The sequence below is a fragment of the Diorhabda carinulata genome, chromosome 5 (genome assembly GCF_026250575.1).
Source record: "Diorhabda carinulata isolate Delta chromosome 5, icDioCari1.1, whole genome shotgun sequence".
In the NCBI taxonomy this organism is placed as follows: Eukaryota; Metazoa; Arthropoda; class Insecta; order Coleoptera; family Chrysomelidae; genus Diorhabda; species Diorhabda carinulata.
In genome coordinates this window covers 27,503,460-27,520,707 of record NC_079464.1, presented here as the reverse complement: position 1 = coordinate 27,520,707, position 17,248 = coordinate 27,503,460, and the positions used below count along the sequence as shown (strand labels likewise).

General features: G+C 33.4%; 1 protein-coding gene across 11 annotated transcripts in view; it reads right to left on the bottom strand.

Moving 5' to 3' along the window:
- The window catches only part of LOC130894040 (collagen alpha-1(XVIII) chain), a 577,499-nt gene that overhangs the window by 17,895 nt on the left and 542,356 nt on the right, over positions 1 to 17,248 (bottom strand). For all 11 annotated transcript variants that reach the window (XM_057800571.1, XM_057800570.1, XM_057800569.1 and 8 more), the window contains one exon: positions 580 to 797. In XM_057800571.1, coding sequence (XP_057656554.1) covers positions 580 to 797 — 218 coding nt within the window. The remainder of the gene's footprint in view (positions 1 to 579; positions 798 to 17,248) is intronic.

Below are 17,248 nucleotides of genomic sequence, written 5' to 3'. Positions count from 1 at the left end.
GAGACTCGTCTCGAAAGCGAGACAAAACGAGACGAGACCCTCGCAAACGAGAATATCGTGGACAAATTATTGATAATGTTTTAATTGACAATGTGTCAGTTGGCATTCGAAAAGTCTAAAAAGATCGATATCATTTATTGATCTAATTTGAATAAAGAAACACTAGATATACTGAAAAGGAAGATTTGGAGGACTAAATAAGAATTGTTGCCAAATATGTCGCATTAAAGTAAAATACGACATACGAGTAATTCGGCTTCCTTCTTACTTAAATCAATTCATTACCATTAGAATATACTGAAGGCACTTAAAATCGCTTGATATAGAGTTGCCAAATGACGTGAAAAAATCATAACTCTTCTTCATAATTATATCAAGCAAAACACAATACTGACCGATTAGAAAAAATGTGTATTTCAAATCATGAATTAAAATAATTACATTTTTACGATTAAATGTTATCATAGTGTAAGATTCCCAAAAATTGTTACCAAATAGGTGAAAAAAAAAATCAACGACTGTATATTCAGCCTTTCAAATATCAATTATTCCCATAAAATTTATTCATTGAATACTCACCATGAATTAAATAGCACTTCTCCTCTAAGATTGCATACCGGCAATTTGCGATCGGCTTGTCTAACTATGGAATCTACGTTCTGAACTCTGGAAGATAGAAGGGCCCTGAAGGTTCCCCGGAGACCGGCTCTTCTAGCCTCGCGATAACAAGCGTAATCGGCACCTCTTACCCCATGGATGTCACCGGTATACGCCTCGTTTAATGCCGCGAGACGTAACTACAAAAATAGTTTTTCAATACATAGATACGGTAATATATTGGAATAAAAAAATAATTGAAATTTAATAAGAGTCTATAAAAACAATATTATTTCGAGGTCTAGAATTATATATTCATAGAAAAACATTTTCGTTTTTATCTATAGGTAGTGATTGATATTGAATTACATGTCTCCCATAGATAAATCAGTTTTTAATTAAATTTAGCTCGTTTTTTTCATGTTATTAGCCTCGTAATTAATAGGAGTCTATAGAAGCGATATTCATTTCGAAATCTAGACGCATATATTTATAGAAATGAGATCTTACTAATTTGTATTGATCACATTATATTTCGACTAATATCCTGATGGAAAACAATTCGTTTTTGTCTACAGAGTGTTCCGGGACTTGATGCAAAAAATTCGGGAGTGTTTAGAGACTGCGACAAAAAAATTATAGTTATAGGCCTTTAAAATTGTGGAATCAGAAATTATATTTTAGTAAATTTTCTAAAATATACCTTCGAACATTATAAATTTTTAAGGGATGATTACGTATGTCGATGTAATGTGTTTGGAATAAATAATTCTGCACTATTATCTGAAGGCCAGGGGCGGTTCATGCCCAATGGTTAATAATCCGTAATTTTCACAGGGTCAACCTGTGAAATCTAAAGATAGCAAAATATTTCAACAAAAACTTTATTCCTCAATGGTCCACATGCTTTGTTTCTCTGCCCCTTGCTACCTCAGTAACCCATACTTTCTAGTTAGCTGTGGTGTATTTTCTTCCTTCTGACAGTTTCGTTTAAAGTTATTGCAAAAACTACAGTATTTCACGCGTGACTTGATACAATTCAAATGTTGAGGTAAACTTAAAACTGTCGATGATTTATTGTGTAATTTGATGCATGTGGGCGAGTTCTATACGTCGTCGAGGCGATATTCACAATTTGGAAATAGCTGAATCAAAACTAAGACCATAAAGAAACATAACATAAGGTTTGGTTCAAATTTGTAACCTTTTTCTAAGAAAGGCAAAGTATAAGATTACTCTAATCCCTTTCAAATGTTGAGTAGTGTTTATTTTTTAACTAATATTTCTATTCAACCATTCAACTGAAAGGTAAGACTATAGAATAAGTTATTTGGCTTTAGAATGAATTGTTTTGAGGTTTTATGTCAAAAATGTATGTATATGCTAGTAGCCTGACTAGTATGTGCTATGCCAGCACGCAAAACAAGCTTTTACATTAACGGGCGTTAAAACGAAATAATCGCATTTTCGTAGAAAGTAATAATTTCTGTTTACTATTCATATTTTAGTTTAAAATAATTGAATTCGGAAGTTTTAATCAACAATTGAATCAGAATATTCTGGAGCTGGAAAATGCATCCAGATTATTGCGGATTTACAAATAGAATACAAAATGTTCACAAGAAGTTACTTATGGAACAAATAACAATTTTTTCAATTGATTGGCTAATATTTTGCTCCTATTTTGAAAGTATTCATTTGTCGAAAAACTTTTATTTGATGTCAATTACCGTAACCTATATTCAAAACTTTTTTGTAGTGGTTCTATGAGGACATTGAAGACTGGTTGATCCTTGGTCCGATCAATTTACGATGAAAATCACTTTATGCATGCGCGTCGTGCATTTTTACTCAAGACTGTAATTTCTCGTGGTAGCCTGGCTCTTGAGAATTTAGTCGCTATAGAGCGAAAAAAAATTCAGCAATATTCGTCACTAAAATGATGTACCAAGCGAACGATTGATTGGCAAATGGATCGAGGAGTTTGAAGAGACCACACTAGATAAACCGAAATCCGGATGTCCAAGGTCTTCTAGGACGATCAAAAAAGTAGTCAGTGTTACATGGTCTGTCTGTGACGAATCCATTTCAACTTTCTTCAAAAGGTGAAGGTATTTTTATATCAAATTGAAACCTAAAAGTTCAACTTATGCGTCAAATAATACAACTGATTGTTGCGTGAACGCAGCTATTTGGGGAAGGGCGCGTGACTCTTGGGAATTTAGTCACTATGAAGCGTTTCTCGGGAGCCGACAGTGCGTTGGGCGTGCGTGAGTAATTAGGCGACTGTAGCACGTGAAAAATACTTGAAAGACAAAAAACGTAGACAGTTTCACTCGGTCTGATCGTGACGAGGCACGACTTGTCTATTCGAAAGCAAGCTGTTACTTTTAACGTGCATAGATCCTCATTATTCCGTATTTTATACAGGGTTTGGGGGCTGCACCCTCACAAAATTAAGTAGGTGCTAAGCCTAAAGGTGCTGGTCAGAGGCTTGACTTTGTGAACCAGGTGATAGAACATTTTTGCAGCGTTTATTAACATCTTGTTTCCGGAGAAAAACCATTTTCATCTTAATAGACAAGTCAACAAGCAAAATTAACTGCAACCAATTTAAAACACAAACATTAGAAACCTCTACATTTACCGAAAGTATCCGTATGGGCTGCGATGTCAACACGAGAACTTCACATTTTGACAAGACAAGATGAAAGGGAACTCACAGTTACAGTTAATTCAAAACGTTATGTGCAGATGTTAGACCACTTCTCCGTGCCTGAACTGTAAATCTTTATTGGTTGTAATTATGGTCCCAGCAGAACAGATTAACCTCACTTACGTCTTTACCACGTGTTCGTGAAATTTTTCTTGTTAAATTGATCTCTAGCAGAGGTAGGCCTCTACGCGTTCCCGATTTAACACCTATGTACTTTTTCCTATTGAGCCATGTCAAATCTACACAAACACACCGATATTGCCAAGCAATGTATTTTAATATGAAACAAATTCTTTTGAGACACCTTAAATTAACCGGTGAAGAAATCGAATTTTCAGTTCTGTGTGAATAACAAATATGAACTTAGCATGTGGAAAGTCGGACCCTAGACTCTACATAAGGATTATTCGTAGTTATTATTATTAGAACAGGGCGGGAAAGCTGCTAATTGTTCAGCTTCACGCTCAATTTCAAACCGAAAAAGTGAAAAAATTACAAAAGTCAAGTTTTCAAAGCATGCTATTGCGTGGAGTATTAGGTCATTGGTGTTGAAATTTATTGATATTTCCTCAATTTGTAGAGAAACGTAATGGATAATACTAATAGGATAATAGTTTTCGAAATTACCACGTATTAGAATCAACTTATTCCAATTGAAAGTCATTTTCTTGAACCGAGCACTCATGTATAAAATTTTTGAGAAAATATTATTGTGGCAAAAGAAAAAATGGATTCAAAATAAAATAGCAGACTTTTCAACCCCAACTCAGACATATTTAATAGAGAATCGTTGTGGTATAAATTCTAGCCGGCATAATTTTCAAATATTATATAGTTATAAGGGTCAAAGATCAATTTGAAAGCTTAACCAAATATTACGCCTGACTTAAGGAGAATATTGGAATTTTTTTCTACACTTTCGAGTTTAGTCTAATAATGGAAACAAAATAATTTTTTTGAGCTGTAAAAAACTACTAATTTGTAATAAATCAACATGGCCAACGATTTTATATGCCAGAGTATTCATTATTTAGAAAGAGATTATATTTTTAGTTTTAATGTTTGTTACATCTACGATTTTCATTACTGGATTATGAGATGAGGAATGAAAAGTTACCTCACAGGATGGTATAATAAATACTGTGGTAAATCAACTAATAAACAATTAACCCAAGTATACAAAATGCAGACTACATAACTGTAATTGCCAGAAGGTACCTTGTGCGACTAATTAACGGAGATATAATACAATATTCTAATCAGGGCCTTAACTCAGATAAAATCATAAAATCATAGTGGTTCACTTCATATGGGAAATACCATGAAGAAGATAGAGAAAATTTACTTAGGAAAAAAACAAAAGTGGATATGTCCCTCGTGCAAACTGCGACGGATATACAACAGAAAAAATTCAACTAATAGTCAATGGGATGATACCTGCGCGAATGTGCAGGGTCTAAAGTGTATCTGAATCACCGACGTGTCTACCAGCTGCAATGAGAGACAACCTACTAATTCCATTGTACTTCTGCGGATTTAAACAAGAGAGAATTATAAATTCAGAAATATGGGAGATATCCTTTTCCTAGATGCACAAATAATCGAGTCGAAGGTAGTCATGGAATGTCTGATAACACTAAAGGAACACACTAAACATACTAATGAAAGAAAAGGCAAATTATCTGGTAAAAATGAAGGTGAAGATTCGTTCCGTTGGACCAGAGCCGTTTCATTATCCGGGTGGGTTATGACAGAAAAAACATTCTCATGAGATTTCTAGTAAGGGGAATACAAATAAGAAATAACTTCAAGTTTTGTAGAAAAGGTAGTAATAACCCAAATATAGAATATCTGCATGTAACAAGATGCACGTACCCATATAGGGTAGATCGTGATCTGAAGTGGAGGATTAACTTCTTTTTAGCGGTCTTAAATAAGATCATTCATTAACGCTTTGTAACTAAATGGAAAGCTCTAGCAAAACTGTGAAGTCTATCTCTAGTAAAAGTTAATATAATGGATCTTAGAATGACCGACTTTTCAAATATCCCCACAAACAATGAGGAGAGTATATTGAGGTGACCTAGGTGGCCACACCATTGATCCACGTGTTTCAATTTACCTTTCTCAAAACCAGTTATCCAGAAGCCATCGAACATTGAGACCATAATATGATGGTGCTCCATCTTGTTGGAACCAAATAATAGGATCCGAGTTCATTATTTTTATTTATTATTTATATCCAGAAATTCTGCAATTAGATCCGGAAGCAGTTTCATAAGAAGATTTTCCAAACATCGCTCAGTTTTTGAATTTTCGCGAAAAAAATTCAGACCTAATTATTATTACCCAAATATTTTGTGGGGCGCTGGATGTGTTTCGTCTGAATCCAGTGGGAATTTTCCCAAGCTTAGTAATGACTGTACCTTCTCAACGTCGTTTGAAAATACTGCACTTTAAGAAAATTTGGATTTTTGTCACAATGCCTCAAGAAGATGTCATAGAAGTCCCAAACGTCTTCACATATCTACTGAGAACAAATCGAACTTTGTATGTGTGCAAGCTTTGCTACATTCGATTCACTAACAATTTGTTGTCAGTCGGTTTATATATAATAAAATTGGTATGATGCTTACACTGACGAACAGATATTTTTTCAAATAATTGTAAAAATTGATGAAAATAGATGTTCGTAGTAGGTAGCTTCTGTTAGTTGTATTTTTCAAAATAAAAATTGTACGTCTGATGAATTTTCTGCATCATTTTATCATGAATCAACGTAATTATATAATTAATTATTTACATTCTATTGTAGTCAAGATGGCGACAACTCTAATTTTCGTTATTTGGAGTCAAATTTTAATAATCGAAACAGAATACATAGTGCCAATTCTCGCTCGAGTTAAAAATATCAAAAATATGACGTTATATCTGTTTGAATATCGTATTGAAAATTTTTTGGTTTTTTTCATTATTTTTATATAGCATTTCTCAAATAAGGTGGTCTCAAGGATAGATAGAAAACAGAGAAATATTTGGGGTTTACTCAGTAAAAGTTTTCGTAGCAAATTTTATATGAATATGTTTTGGAAGCTAATACATCCATTGAATTTGTTTTTATGTCTGACTCTCATAGAGGAGGCTAGTTACACGGTTCGTATCAAGTAGTATTAAACATAACTTTCTCAATATTAGATTTATTAAGCAAAATTTCAAGTGAACTTAAACATCATTTAATTTCACACCAAAATGGTACTCTCTCGATACTGCGTACCAATTTCGAAATATTTTGATTTGGAAATATCATAATATGAAAATCACATAAAATAGAATTCAATTATAGTAGCTGTTCAAAATGTCCCTACGTTTTCACGAATATACAGATCTATCCTTTTTTCTAAAGAGTCCATTAATCTTCTGAACGGTTGAAAAGTCAGCTATGGGGTCATTAAAGTGACGTTGAATTCTGTCTTTCAATTCTTGAGTTGAATTTACCTCTGCAGCAAAAACTTTTTCTTCAAGATACGACCAAAATGTGTAAACCAATGGATTAAAATCGTATGACCGAGGAGTTCAATGAATCGTAGCTTCTTCACCTCTACCAATCTATCTATTCGGAAAATGGTTACTGAACCAATTACGACACCTTCCATCAATATACGGTGGAGTTAAATCTTCTAATATCTCGAATAAGTGATTGTTTAGAAAATTCTGGTACATATCACCATTTAAATTTACAGGTAGAAAGTGATAACCTATTAATATGGGTACTCAGCTATTAGGGAACTTAGTATGAGACAAACAACAGTTTGAGTCCCAGAATCACAATACATGATCAACAAATTGTTTCTTTCATACTAAGGGCTCTTGTAGCTCAGTGCTCCTATTCATTAAAATTTTAAAAAACAACATCTTATACTGATATAAGACTGGATTTTCGTGGAACGTTTCAAGAATCGAAAGCCATCAGTCCCAATTTTTCTAAATGTATCCGTTTTATCGATGGGGTCTCTTTTACGCGACAAAAAAACTGATTAATAATAATAATAATTACTCTAACAAAACTTCATACTAGCATCGGTCATTACTTCATAAATTTCAACTCAAAATATTACGAAAACGGTACACTTATCACTTTTTGGTGTGAAATTAAATGATGTTCAAGTTCACTTGCGCCCTCTATAAGAGTCAGACATGAAAACAAATTAATTGGATGTATCAGCTTCAAAAACACATTCATATAAAATTTAAATACAATATTGCCAGTAGTTGAAGCAAAGTCGTAAAAAATGTGTATAATTTTCTATCTATCCTAGAGACGGGATCACCTTTCTTTAAAACAACCTGTATATGATACTGACAAAATCTGAAACGACGGCATTCTATGAAATGTATATATATAGCTAGATGTTTTAAACAAGTTGAGACATATGAGAACGAGGAGTCATACTTTGTAACAAGCCAAAGTTACAACTTTCTCTAAGCACCTTATACAATACCTTAGGCATTCTATAACAAATGCTTTTAGAGTAGAATATGAGAAAAACGTTCTGATTAGGTCATCATGTAGATGATATACATTTCTCAAAAATACAAATGTTTCCCGCGCGTAAACAGAAATGAAAGGAGTGTCTAGCATAATGTATGTCTTTCTTATCATGTGAGACATAAATTATTAACCTACTCTCAAATGACTTTGCATACAGATATTTCGAATTTCGGTTATGTCAAGCAAATTTGAGCAAATCGCATATAAACCGCGTTTAAACAGCAGTACCACTGACCAATTCTGAGCTTAATAAGCGATTTAGAAGTTACGTGATATTTGTAATCGGAAATTTACTTTATCATTTAGCAAACTAATAATTCCTACAAATATAGCCGCGGAAGCAAAAGCCTTTTCCTCAGCCCATCGTCTCCTATGTGCATGCATAACAATAAACGCTAGAAACACCTTCAATAACGCATCGTGGCACCACAATCTCGATAAGCTTATATTGAGAGAAATCAACGAAAGCCTAATAAGCACCTCTGCATTGTACCTGTCGAATATAAATATCTTCGACTTGAACAGTGGAGTACCACAGGGATCTTTAATGAGCCCAACTGGGTAAGACATCTTGTGTGAGAGGTTCTTTAGGATAGAGAAATAGCTTAAAAGTAAACACCTAGAGCATGAGGAAACTGACTACTTCTTAACATAAGCACTCACAGGCCATGGATGCTTCCACTTTTTCAGATGGAAAGAAATAAGAAACTCGTATACCGTAACATGATGGAATGCTTGGTAGAATCAGATGAGTCCTGGAAGTACACTTATGAAGTGGTATCGGTTATAATATAAACCAAGAAAAAAGAGAGTAGGAAACAGATATACCGAAAGACAGCCTTCGCAACGAGGAAATGCGAGAGACAGAAAAATATCCTTCAAAGCCAAGGCATTCTATAGAATACCAGATTCCAAATATTGCCAGTAACGTACACAGAATGCCTTATCACATATTTTGAAAAAAGTGTTCTAGTCATCCATATAAGAAATATATGGAGACAAAATTTTTCATTGGAGATCTTTAACATGCAGTGGATAGAAACAGTTCTTTTGAATTGTAGCCTTCGAGATCTCTAGATCTCATACCACTTTGATGAAATTTGTAACATAAAGCCTGGTAATCAATGAAATTTTTGTATCAAAGTAAGACAAGTATGTTAAGGAATTAGCATCCTTGACCTTGAGAGTCGACAAACAGAATAAAAAATGGGATCGAATATTCCATCCAATTGAATAAATAAAATTCAAATAAGTATTCATTGTTGACCAGGAGCATTTATTATTGAGAACAAGATAAGAAAAAGTATATTTGGGAAGAAATGAAATGACTTAAATAATCCAATCCAAGAGAGAAAGAAGAAAATTTGAAATGAAAGGGAGTTGCCTTCATAGTCTAGGATAGGCAAAAGTAAGCGTACCATTGCCGTCGAGTCTAAGCAATAGAAAACGTTCAGGGCGGCCTCGAAAAACCACAACCACTTAAGTTGAACATATTGTTTTGATCAGTAAACATAATGATCCATTCACGGGCACAGAGATAGCAGCTCACATCGATAAATCTAGAGATCTGCCTTTAAGTACTCCTACAGTGAAGAGGAGATTGAGTGGAGCTGGCCTTTTTGGAAGGGTGGCTTCTTTTAAGATTTGAAATTGAAAAATATTTTCATTAAAATATCCATATCAAAATCGATCATATTGTTGGGTAGGTAAAAATTTTTAACCGGTAGTGTATATTCACTCTAATTGTTCTTTAAATTGAATTTCATAACCTGAACATTTTATTTTATAGAAATCGTTTACCTTTATAAAACGACATTTTTTAAAAGTTAAAGAGCACTTTATGTGAAGTGAATTCGCGAAAATTTCTAATTTAGCTTGTGCAGCATTTACACGATACATCATACTTTAAATTTCCTTAGGAAGTATCCATCACCGCCTTCTTTCGCATTTTGAAATCATACTAGAGCGAACATTCATTTTTGTGATCTATGTGCCGAAAGATCTTTTTAGAAAGAGAACTACAGGTAGTTTTACACTTGTGTTAGGCCGATCATTCGAAAATTGTGTCGATTCATTTTTCCTCGTGAAAATATACTAGAGCGTAAAATATGTTTTATCGAAACCTTTGATAAAATATATTTGATAATCATTTTGAAGTTGTTATTAAGTGTTTTCTTAAACTATGATTCTGGTTTAAATCACCTATCAACTGATTGCCTAATCTAAAACTACACAACACAAAAAACCATTTAATTTGACTTAAAAATTGTACATCTAGGGTACACTAAAAGCTAGTTGATTTGATTTGATTCATTTTTTGTTCACTTATAATATCCTTTACATTACAAGGTATAGTTCTTCAAATATCAATTGCAGAAGGCAGTCGTGCGAGAAAAAATCAATGTTTCATACGCACGACACTATTACCAAATTAATAAATTAAAAATAATGTTTACTTCTCGAATCATAAGCATAAATGCATTTCTACTGGCCGAAGCTGTCGAAAGGCGTATATACACAATATCTTCGAAATATTCATGGCAGACGGCTTGCGATAAGCAGTGGCGTCGCTAGATGAGATTCGTTTAGTTCATAAATTTCTTTAAATAATTAGAAATATGGCGATTTTTAGACCATGGTCGAATGCAGACAATGAAATTGCACAGTGTAATGAGAATATTAATTTAATAGTAAATATTTAGATATACAAACACAGTAAGTTATTTTAAATATATTCGAATTTTTAAAAAAGGAAAATATTCAGCAATCTGATAATTCAATCATAATTAACTAGAGTAAATGAATTTTCCACTAAAAACATGTAAAGAAAAACTGAAATCATTTGACAAAGCTTCTCAATATTTTATATAGGATTACTACATTAGAAGTAGCAGCAAAAAGTAGCAGATTATCCAGAATACAATTATACCAGTGTAAAAACATTGCGTCAAGTTTTGTGAGCATGTGTTTTAAAACACAAAAAAACTGAATAAACGGATGATAATAACCGAATCGCCAAGGATCGTCAAAAACTACCGAAATTCTAATAGGCACTTAATTTAGATGAAACATGGTAAGTTCGGTTGAGTTGACAATAGTAAAATTTGCTTTATCAAGGCTAAAAATATATGATAGATTATAACGAATACGTTGATGAAGATAAACAAGTAAACAAAAAACTGTGAAATGCAGTTGTACCAAAAATGTATGATGTATGTAGTAGTGAATTGTATTGAATAGCAGTTTATGTTAATAAGTTATTATTGCCAATAACCACGACGTTTGTACACAAAAAACTGAATTTGTGGAGTTAACAAAAGATATAACACGGGATACAGCTATATTCTTTAAACGTAGTATCACATTTTACTAACATACATAGAATTTTAGTATTATAAAACACTGGAGATACATATCAGCATACAATAATATACAGTATAATTTGATTATAGAATTAATTGATCATTTATTTGGATCCAGTTAGTATTTTTTCAATGATGGACCCTACAAACAGACACAGCCATGGGAAATCCTGCTAGCCCAGTTTTGGCAAATTTGGTCCTGAATGATCTGGTTACTGGCAGTTTGAAGCAACTACCCTTTCTGGTTATTTTCTTGGAAATTTATGTTGAACAATGGCATCAACAATTACATTGATAATAAAGTTTAAATGGCCAAAACTATGAGCTAGACGGTATAGAATATATTCGCGACCACGCCACCTATATGAATGATGTTGCCCTATCTATCTCATTTTCCATCATGAAACGTCGACCACGTGAATAGTTCTCTAGCCTAAAGAATATCCAGAGATTCCACATGGCCAAATCAGGTGGATAGAGCAGATGTTCAATGACTGTTGAGTTATTTTCACGTATAATTGCTGCCTGTGCAGAGTGTGACAAAGCATTATCATGAGGCATAATGAGCCCCCGTATAGAACTGCAGGTGAATATTTTATCGTGTACGACTTTTCTGTAACTATACGTTGGTTTTCTGGATGAATTTATTCCACTATTCCTACGCTATAGAAGAAAACCGCCTACATAACTTTCTTGACAGACCTCTCTGCTTCTTCACCATTGTTGGTGAATCCAGACAAGTAGAAATATCTTAAAATGGTATGAACGTTTCATCATTTGTTAGTTTTTTCGGATGAATACACTATCAACCAATATTTAAAATTTCTACCGTTTCCCAAGCGATTCTCTCTCGCTCTGACTTGTGGAAATACGTATCAAATTTTTGTTGCGCTTCCAAGACCAAGAGATGAATCAAGCCCTTGATTTTACAACTCACTCTCTCAATGGTTTCAAAAGAACTACAGAGCTGGATCTACCAGCACGTGTCTCATCCTCTTCTTTCACAGTTTCATATTTAGATTTGAATTAGAAGTATCTCAATTAACTCCGACTCAATTACGGTATATTACTCAACATTGTATATCTATTAAGATCGGGCAACGTCTATCAACGGCTCTTGGTACCAGCTTACGAGCTTTAGTGAGTCCAGGTTGGTGATTGAGTTACAGTGACCAAATTGCAAGTTCCTTTAATGCCAATTTCACAGCCTAGGGTAAAACAGTAGATTAAACTAAAGTTTAAACTTTGATTTGAAGTTTAGTTTGAGCCAATAATAAACAAGATTGTTCTATTTTACAGGTCACAGTAGAACAGACATTTTTATGACAGATATAACCAAAATTTTTCTGATATTTGTTTTGAAGTTGAATTGTTTAAGAAAGTTGTATCAACAAAGAACAAAAAATTGTGCCATTTCTATGAGGTAGTACTTTCGGTTAACCTTCTAAAATATACAAAGATACAGCAATTGGAAAGGGAATATAATGATGAAAATAACAAAAATGGTCATGTTTTTGATAGAACCACAAAAAATTTAGATAACCTTCTGTCTTCTCGGCGCGTCAACAATGTTGATAATGTCTTCATCATCATCGTCGAGTTCACCAAATATAAACTGCGAACCATCAATGATTCTACCAAAACTCTTCATATTATTGTGAAAAATGTAAACAAGAGAAAAAGTTAAGTTCGGATTCAAACCGAAGTTTGAACTACCACCGGTAATCTTTAAACCAAAAAACGGTATCTGTAGATTAAGCCGACGTTTGAAGTTTAAACTTCACTTGTAAGACTGGAACTAAATAGTTCTATCAAAAAATTGTCTAGAATATAATTGAAATGATAAATTGAATTCTTATTCAGTTTTGATTCAATTATTTCAAGCTTTATCTTCGAATTCACTTCATTAATTTCCGCTTAATTCCGTGATATCTCACTAAATACCAGAACAGGCCTACGCTGCTACGACGATAGACGACTGGAAAATAAATTTGGTAATTGTAGAAAAATGCAGCAAAGAGAGAACGTAAACTATGGTCTTTATTTTTGGTTCAACGAAAATAATAGCTCTGCAGCGAACGATATTGTGAGCGGTTACGGAATTCAATTATGTCTGTGTTACTGAAAATGTCTTGAATATCATATGCAATATCGATATCAAAGTAATTTAATAAATTTTTGTGGAATATAATTTTGAAAAAGTAGTCGAGATTACAACCAGGTTGTTATTTTATAAATTTTAATATTGATTATATACTATGTTAAACAGGTGAGTTATAAATTAAACTGTTTCTTTTGGATCAAAAACAACTTACTTTAATGCAAATGTGCACAAAAAAGTTAGAAAGCATGAAATGAAAATCGATTTTTCAAAATATTTTATATTTTTAACTTTTTAATATTCCTTAAAGTGACGAGTAGACAGCCGCACGCCATTTATCAATGCCGGTGATACTTTAATATAATGGAAACTATAGAATATCGCGGGGGCTCTATCTACTATTGGGTAGCCTTGAACGATATTCTGAATATTTTTGAATATTATCTGTTCCTACAATATCTTTGAACATATAATAAGGTGAGATATTAGAGTAAAGTGAGTTAGCTAAACACCTATCGAAGAAACGCATCGAACGATCCAAGCAAGCCAGGCAGTGAAGAAATCATATTTTGAGTGAGTATTTGTTATTAAATGTTTGTTGTAATGTAATAAGTGTACAATTTTATTCACAAGGTCTTACTAATAGAAGCACCACTTTAAACTAACTAACCTGCCGAACTTTGTTCCGCTTTAAGAGTAATAAATCAGCTTATTTTGATTCAATACATTCAATTTTTCATTAGGATAATGAATATAAAAAAAAATCAAGTAGTTTGATGATTCTTTTTTTGCCTTGAGATTTATTATTGCTCATGGTAAATGCAAAACGGATCGTGCATTAAATTCAAACGGCAAATCGGTTGGGACAATCTCCGTATTTTTGAGTTTTTGCTATAAAATTTCTTCATTCGGGTGCTTCTCCACGAAGTAATGATTGCACTGGGTCTTTTTGCAGAGTAATTAATTACAATTTCACTTTTCCCTTAAGACACCACGATACTGGCGTTTCTCCGGAAAACTTCAATGCGCCGCAACATTCGCAAACAACGTCCAATTCGAACGCAGTAAACAGTACTATAATTGTATCTACACGCTGCTAGATTCAAATCAGTACTTCATAAATTTCATCGTATGCGTCGAACATAATCTGATTATTGATTCCTTGAGGTTTCTCGACGATTTCGCATTGCCGTTTGGCGAGTTCCTCGCTTTGCTCCTGTGTTTGAAAAGAACGAAGTCGAGCTGTACTAATTTGGTGCAATTTTTTGTCCATCTTCAGTCTTTTGATTCGCAATGCTTCGAATCCTAGTTTCTTTACGTCAGGCAAGATTAGATCGTCTTGGTCGCGGCATTGTAAATGATAATATCGGTCAATTAACAATAAATATATTTGTTAGTTGTATTCTGTTATTCCGTGTCAATTTTTCGTTTTTCTGTTTGCTGCGTTTTGTTATCATCACTTTTTATGTCACGTCCCAGGGAAATGAGGAAAAAAGTAAGTTGTAACTGATTATACATGTTATTCTTATGAAAAAGAGAGAAATAAAAATGTGTGGTATTCGCTATAGAGGATGCTCAAACATCTCCATTCTCTCGAAAACATCGCTGTTTGAAAAAAATCGTATCAGCTTGTGACGGAATCGATTTGCACTTCGATGCTACTTCGTCGATTATTCCTCCATTAAACCCTTAAGAAAATTTTAGATTTCCGACAAAGAAATAGGCTCTTCTAAATCCCACGAACAGGGGAAGCGTGAGGGATGCTCCAAATCTGGAAAACCAGGAACAAGCGACGATGCAAAATTATATATTTCGCAGTCATATGAAGACAACCCTCACGAAGTTTTTAGAGAAAGAAAAACTCCACTCATTCAAGTTCAACTTGTTCATGAACTTTTCCCCATGAAATTAATGTTTGGAAAGGATTCGTTAGGGAAAGATTTATTATTCCTCACTTCTTTCGTGGAAATTTAACAGCTAATCGATATTCGGAAATCTAATTGCGGCATTACAGGAAAAAACTTGGAATCCAGTATTTGAACTCAGCAATATGATGTACCACGATTTGTTTCTGAATAACCAGTTTTGGCTTAATATATTGCTTGAATGATTTCAAAAGTTGTCAATAGAATTCAGTTTATTTCAATTATTATTTATTTTCTGATATGTTTTATGTGATTCGTACTTAAATAATTTTTTCTCAATGCAAAAAAGACAAGCTTTATCAAATAATGTGAAAAACCTTTTTGCCTTATGGCAAAAGACACATTATAAAATAAAATATTCGTGCTTCCACATTTTTTTAAAGAAAGAACATTATACATTTTATAAATAATATGAATTACCTTATAGGCCAATCAAATCAATATTTTCGCGAGAACTAAATTCTGTATCGATTAACATATAAAACTTCAAATTCGGTTAAGTGTATAGCGTAAATCGAATGTTAAAAACGAAAAAAAAAAAAATCATATTACGGTGCAACCTTACATTTTGCAGCCACATATTTTGAAAACAGATACTATTGAAAACACACGAGACATAAAAACTGTAGGGAATAAAATTCTACGTAATATAACTGCCTCAGTTTTTTAATTAAGTCAATTTTCAAACACTACATTTTGCATCGATTTAGAGTCTGTTTTTTTACTTTCAGAATGATGCGGGTAAAAAGTTATTTATACTTGAATGTGTTATACAGCGTGTTCAATATCTACAAACATGAATGACCCGAACTGTTCAACTTTCAACTTCAAGTTTTTGCTTCAGTTGTGATTCACGAGGGATGCAGGAAAATATATTTGAAGGAGAAAATACGTGACGAAGAAAACCCCAAGAGGCGTAGAGAGAGGTTCCCGACTGTTGATTTTAAGAGATTTGTCATATGTTGGGAGGACACATCACAGGAATTGTAGCTAAGGAAAGCAAGAAGGCTCTAAACAGTCGTCCAGTATGTGTAAACAATTGAATTCACAAATTTCCTCTTGACTGCTGCTGAACAGTAGCAGCATGAAGAGGGACCTGAATGCATTCGTCTTGAAAATTATCGGATTGCAGTACCACCGCTCCCGCAGTATGAAATTCCTGAGAAAAAATGCAAAATCTGGATTGTCGGATGACCGAGATGATAAAGATGTGTTTCTGGCATTCAACTGTATTTGTAAATACATGGAAGAAAATGAAGACTATTCCCAATTCACTTTGTCAGATATGGAAGACCTTGAAGACACAAAAAGAGAAAAATACCTTCTACTCGGTCTATATAAAACACAAAAGCCTGTGCTATTGCTCAAGCAGTAATTGTTTGAACCGAACTACGAATTTTTTTTCGGTTTTAACATTCGATTTTAGCTGTACCACTTAACCGAATTTGATTTTTCAAATACCAGTCGACGTAGAATTTAGTCCTCTGTATTTTCAAATAAATGGCATTTTCCGTCCAACGCATTGTTTCCCAGCTATAACGAAAAAAATTGGGTAGTGCAATAATTTGGTAGTTTTTTAACTACAAAAAGTTGAGTTCACCACCTGGGATGGTGCAAGATTAAACTTATTTAGGACCAAAAATTTCGTTCTATATGAACCAAAAATATTGTACAAACACTTAGTATGCAAATTAAAGTATACACCCCGGTATGGCAGTAAACTAACATACACATTGTTAGAATTATATCTTTCCGGAAATAAACTCCTTACAAGGGTTTCAAAACATTATCTACCTGGTTTATTCCTCATGGGTATAACCCTTTCGGATGTTTTCTGATGCGAAAACACTAAATAATGTTATTTTAATCACTAATATAACTTCTCGGATTTAGAGGAATATTCTGTTTGCTCTGTGTATTATTAAACTGTGTTTTGGTGACTGCAGATGTCACCTGACAGTCATAATTGGAATAATTAAATGTCATTTAACTAATTTA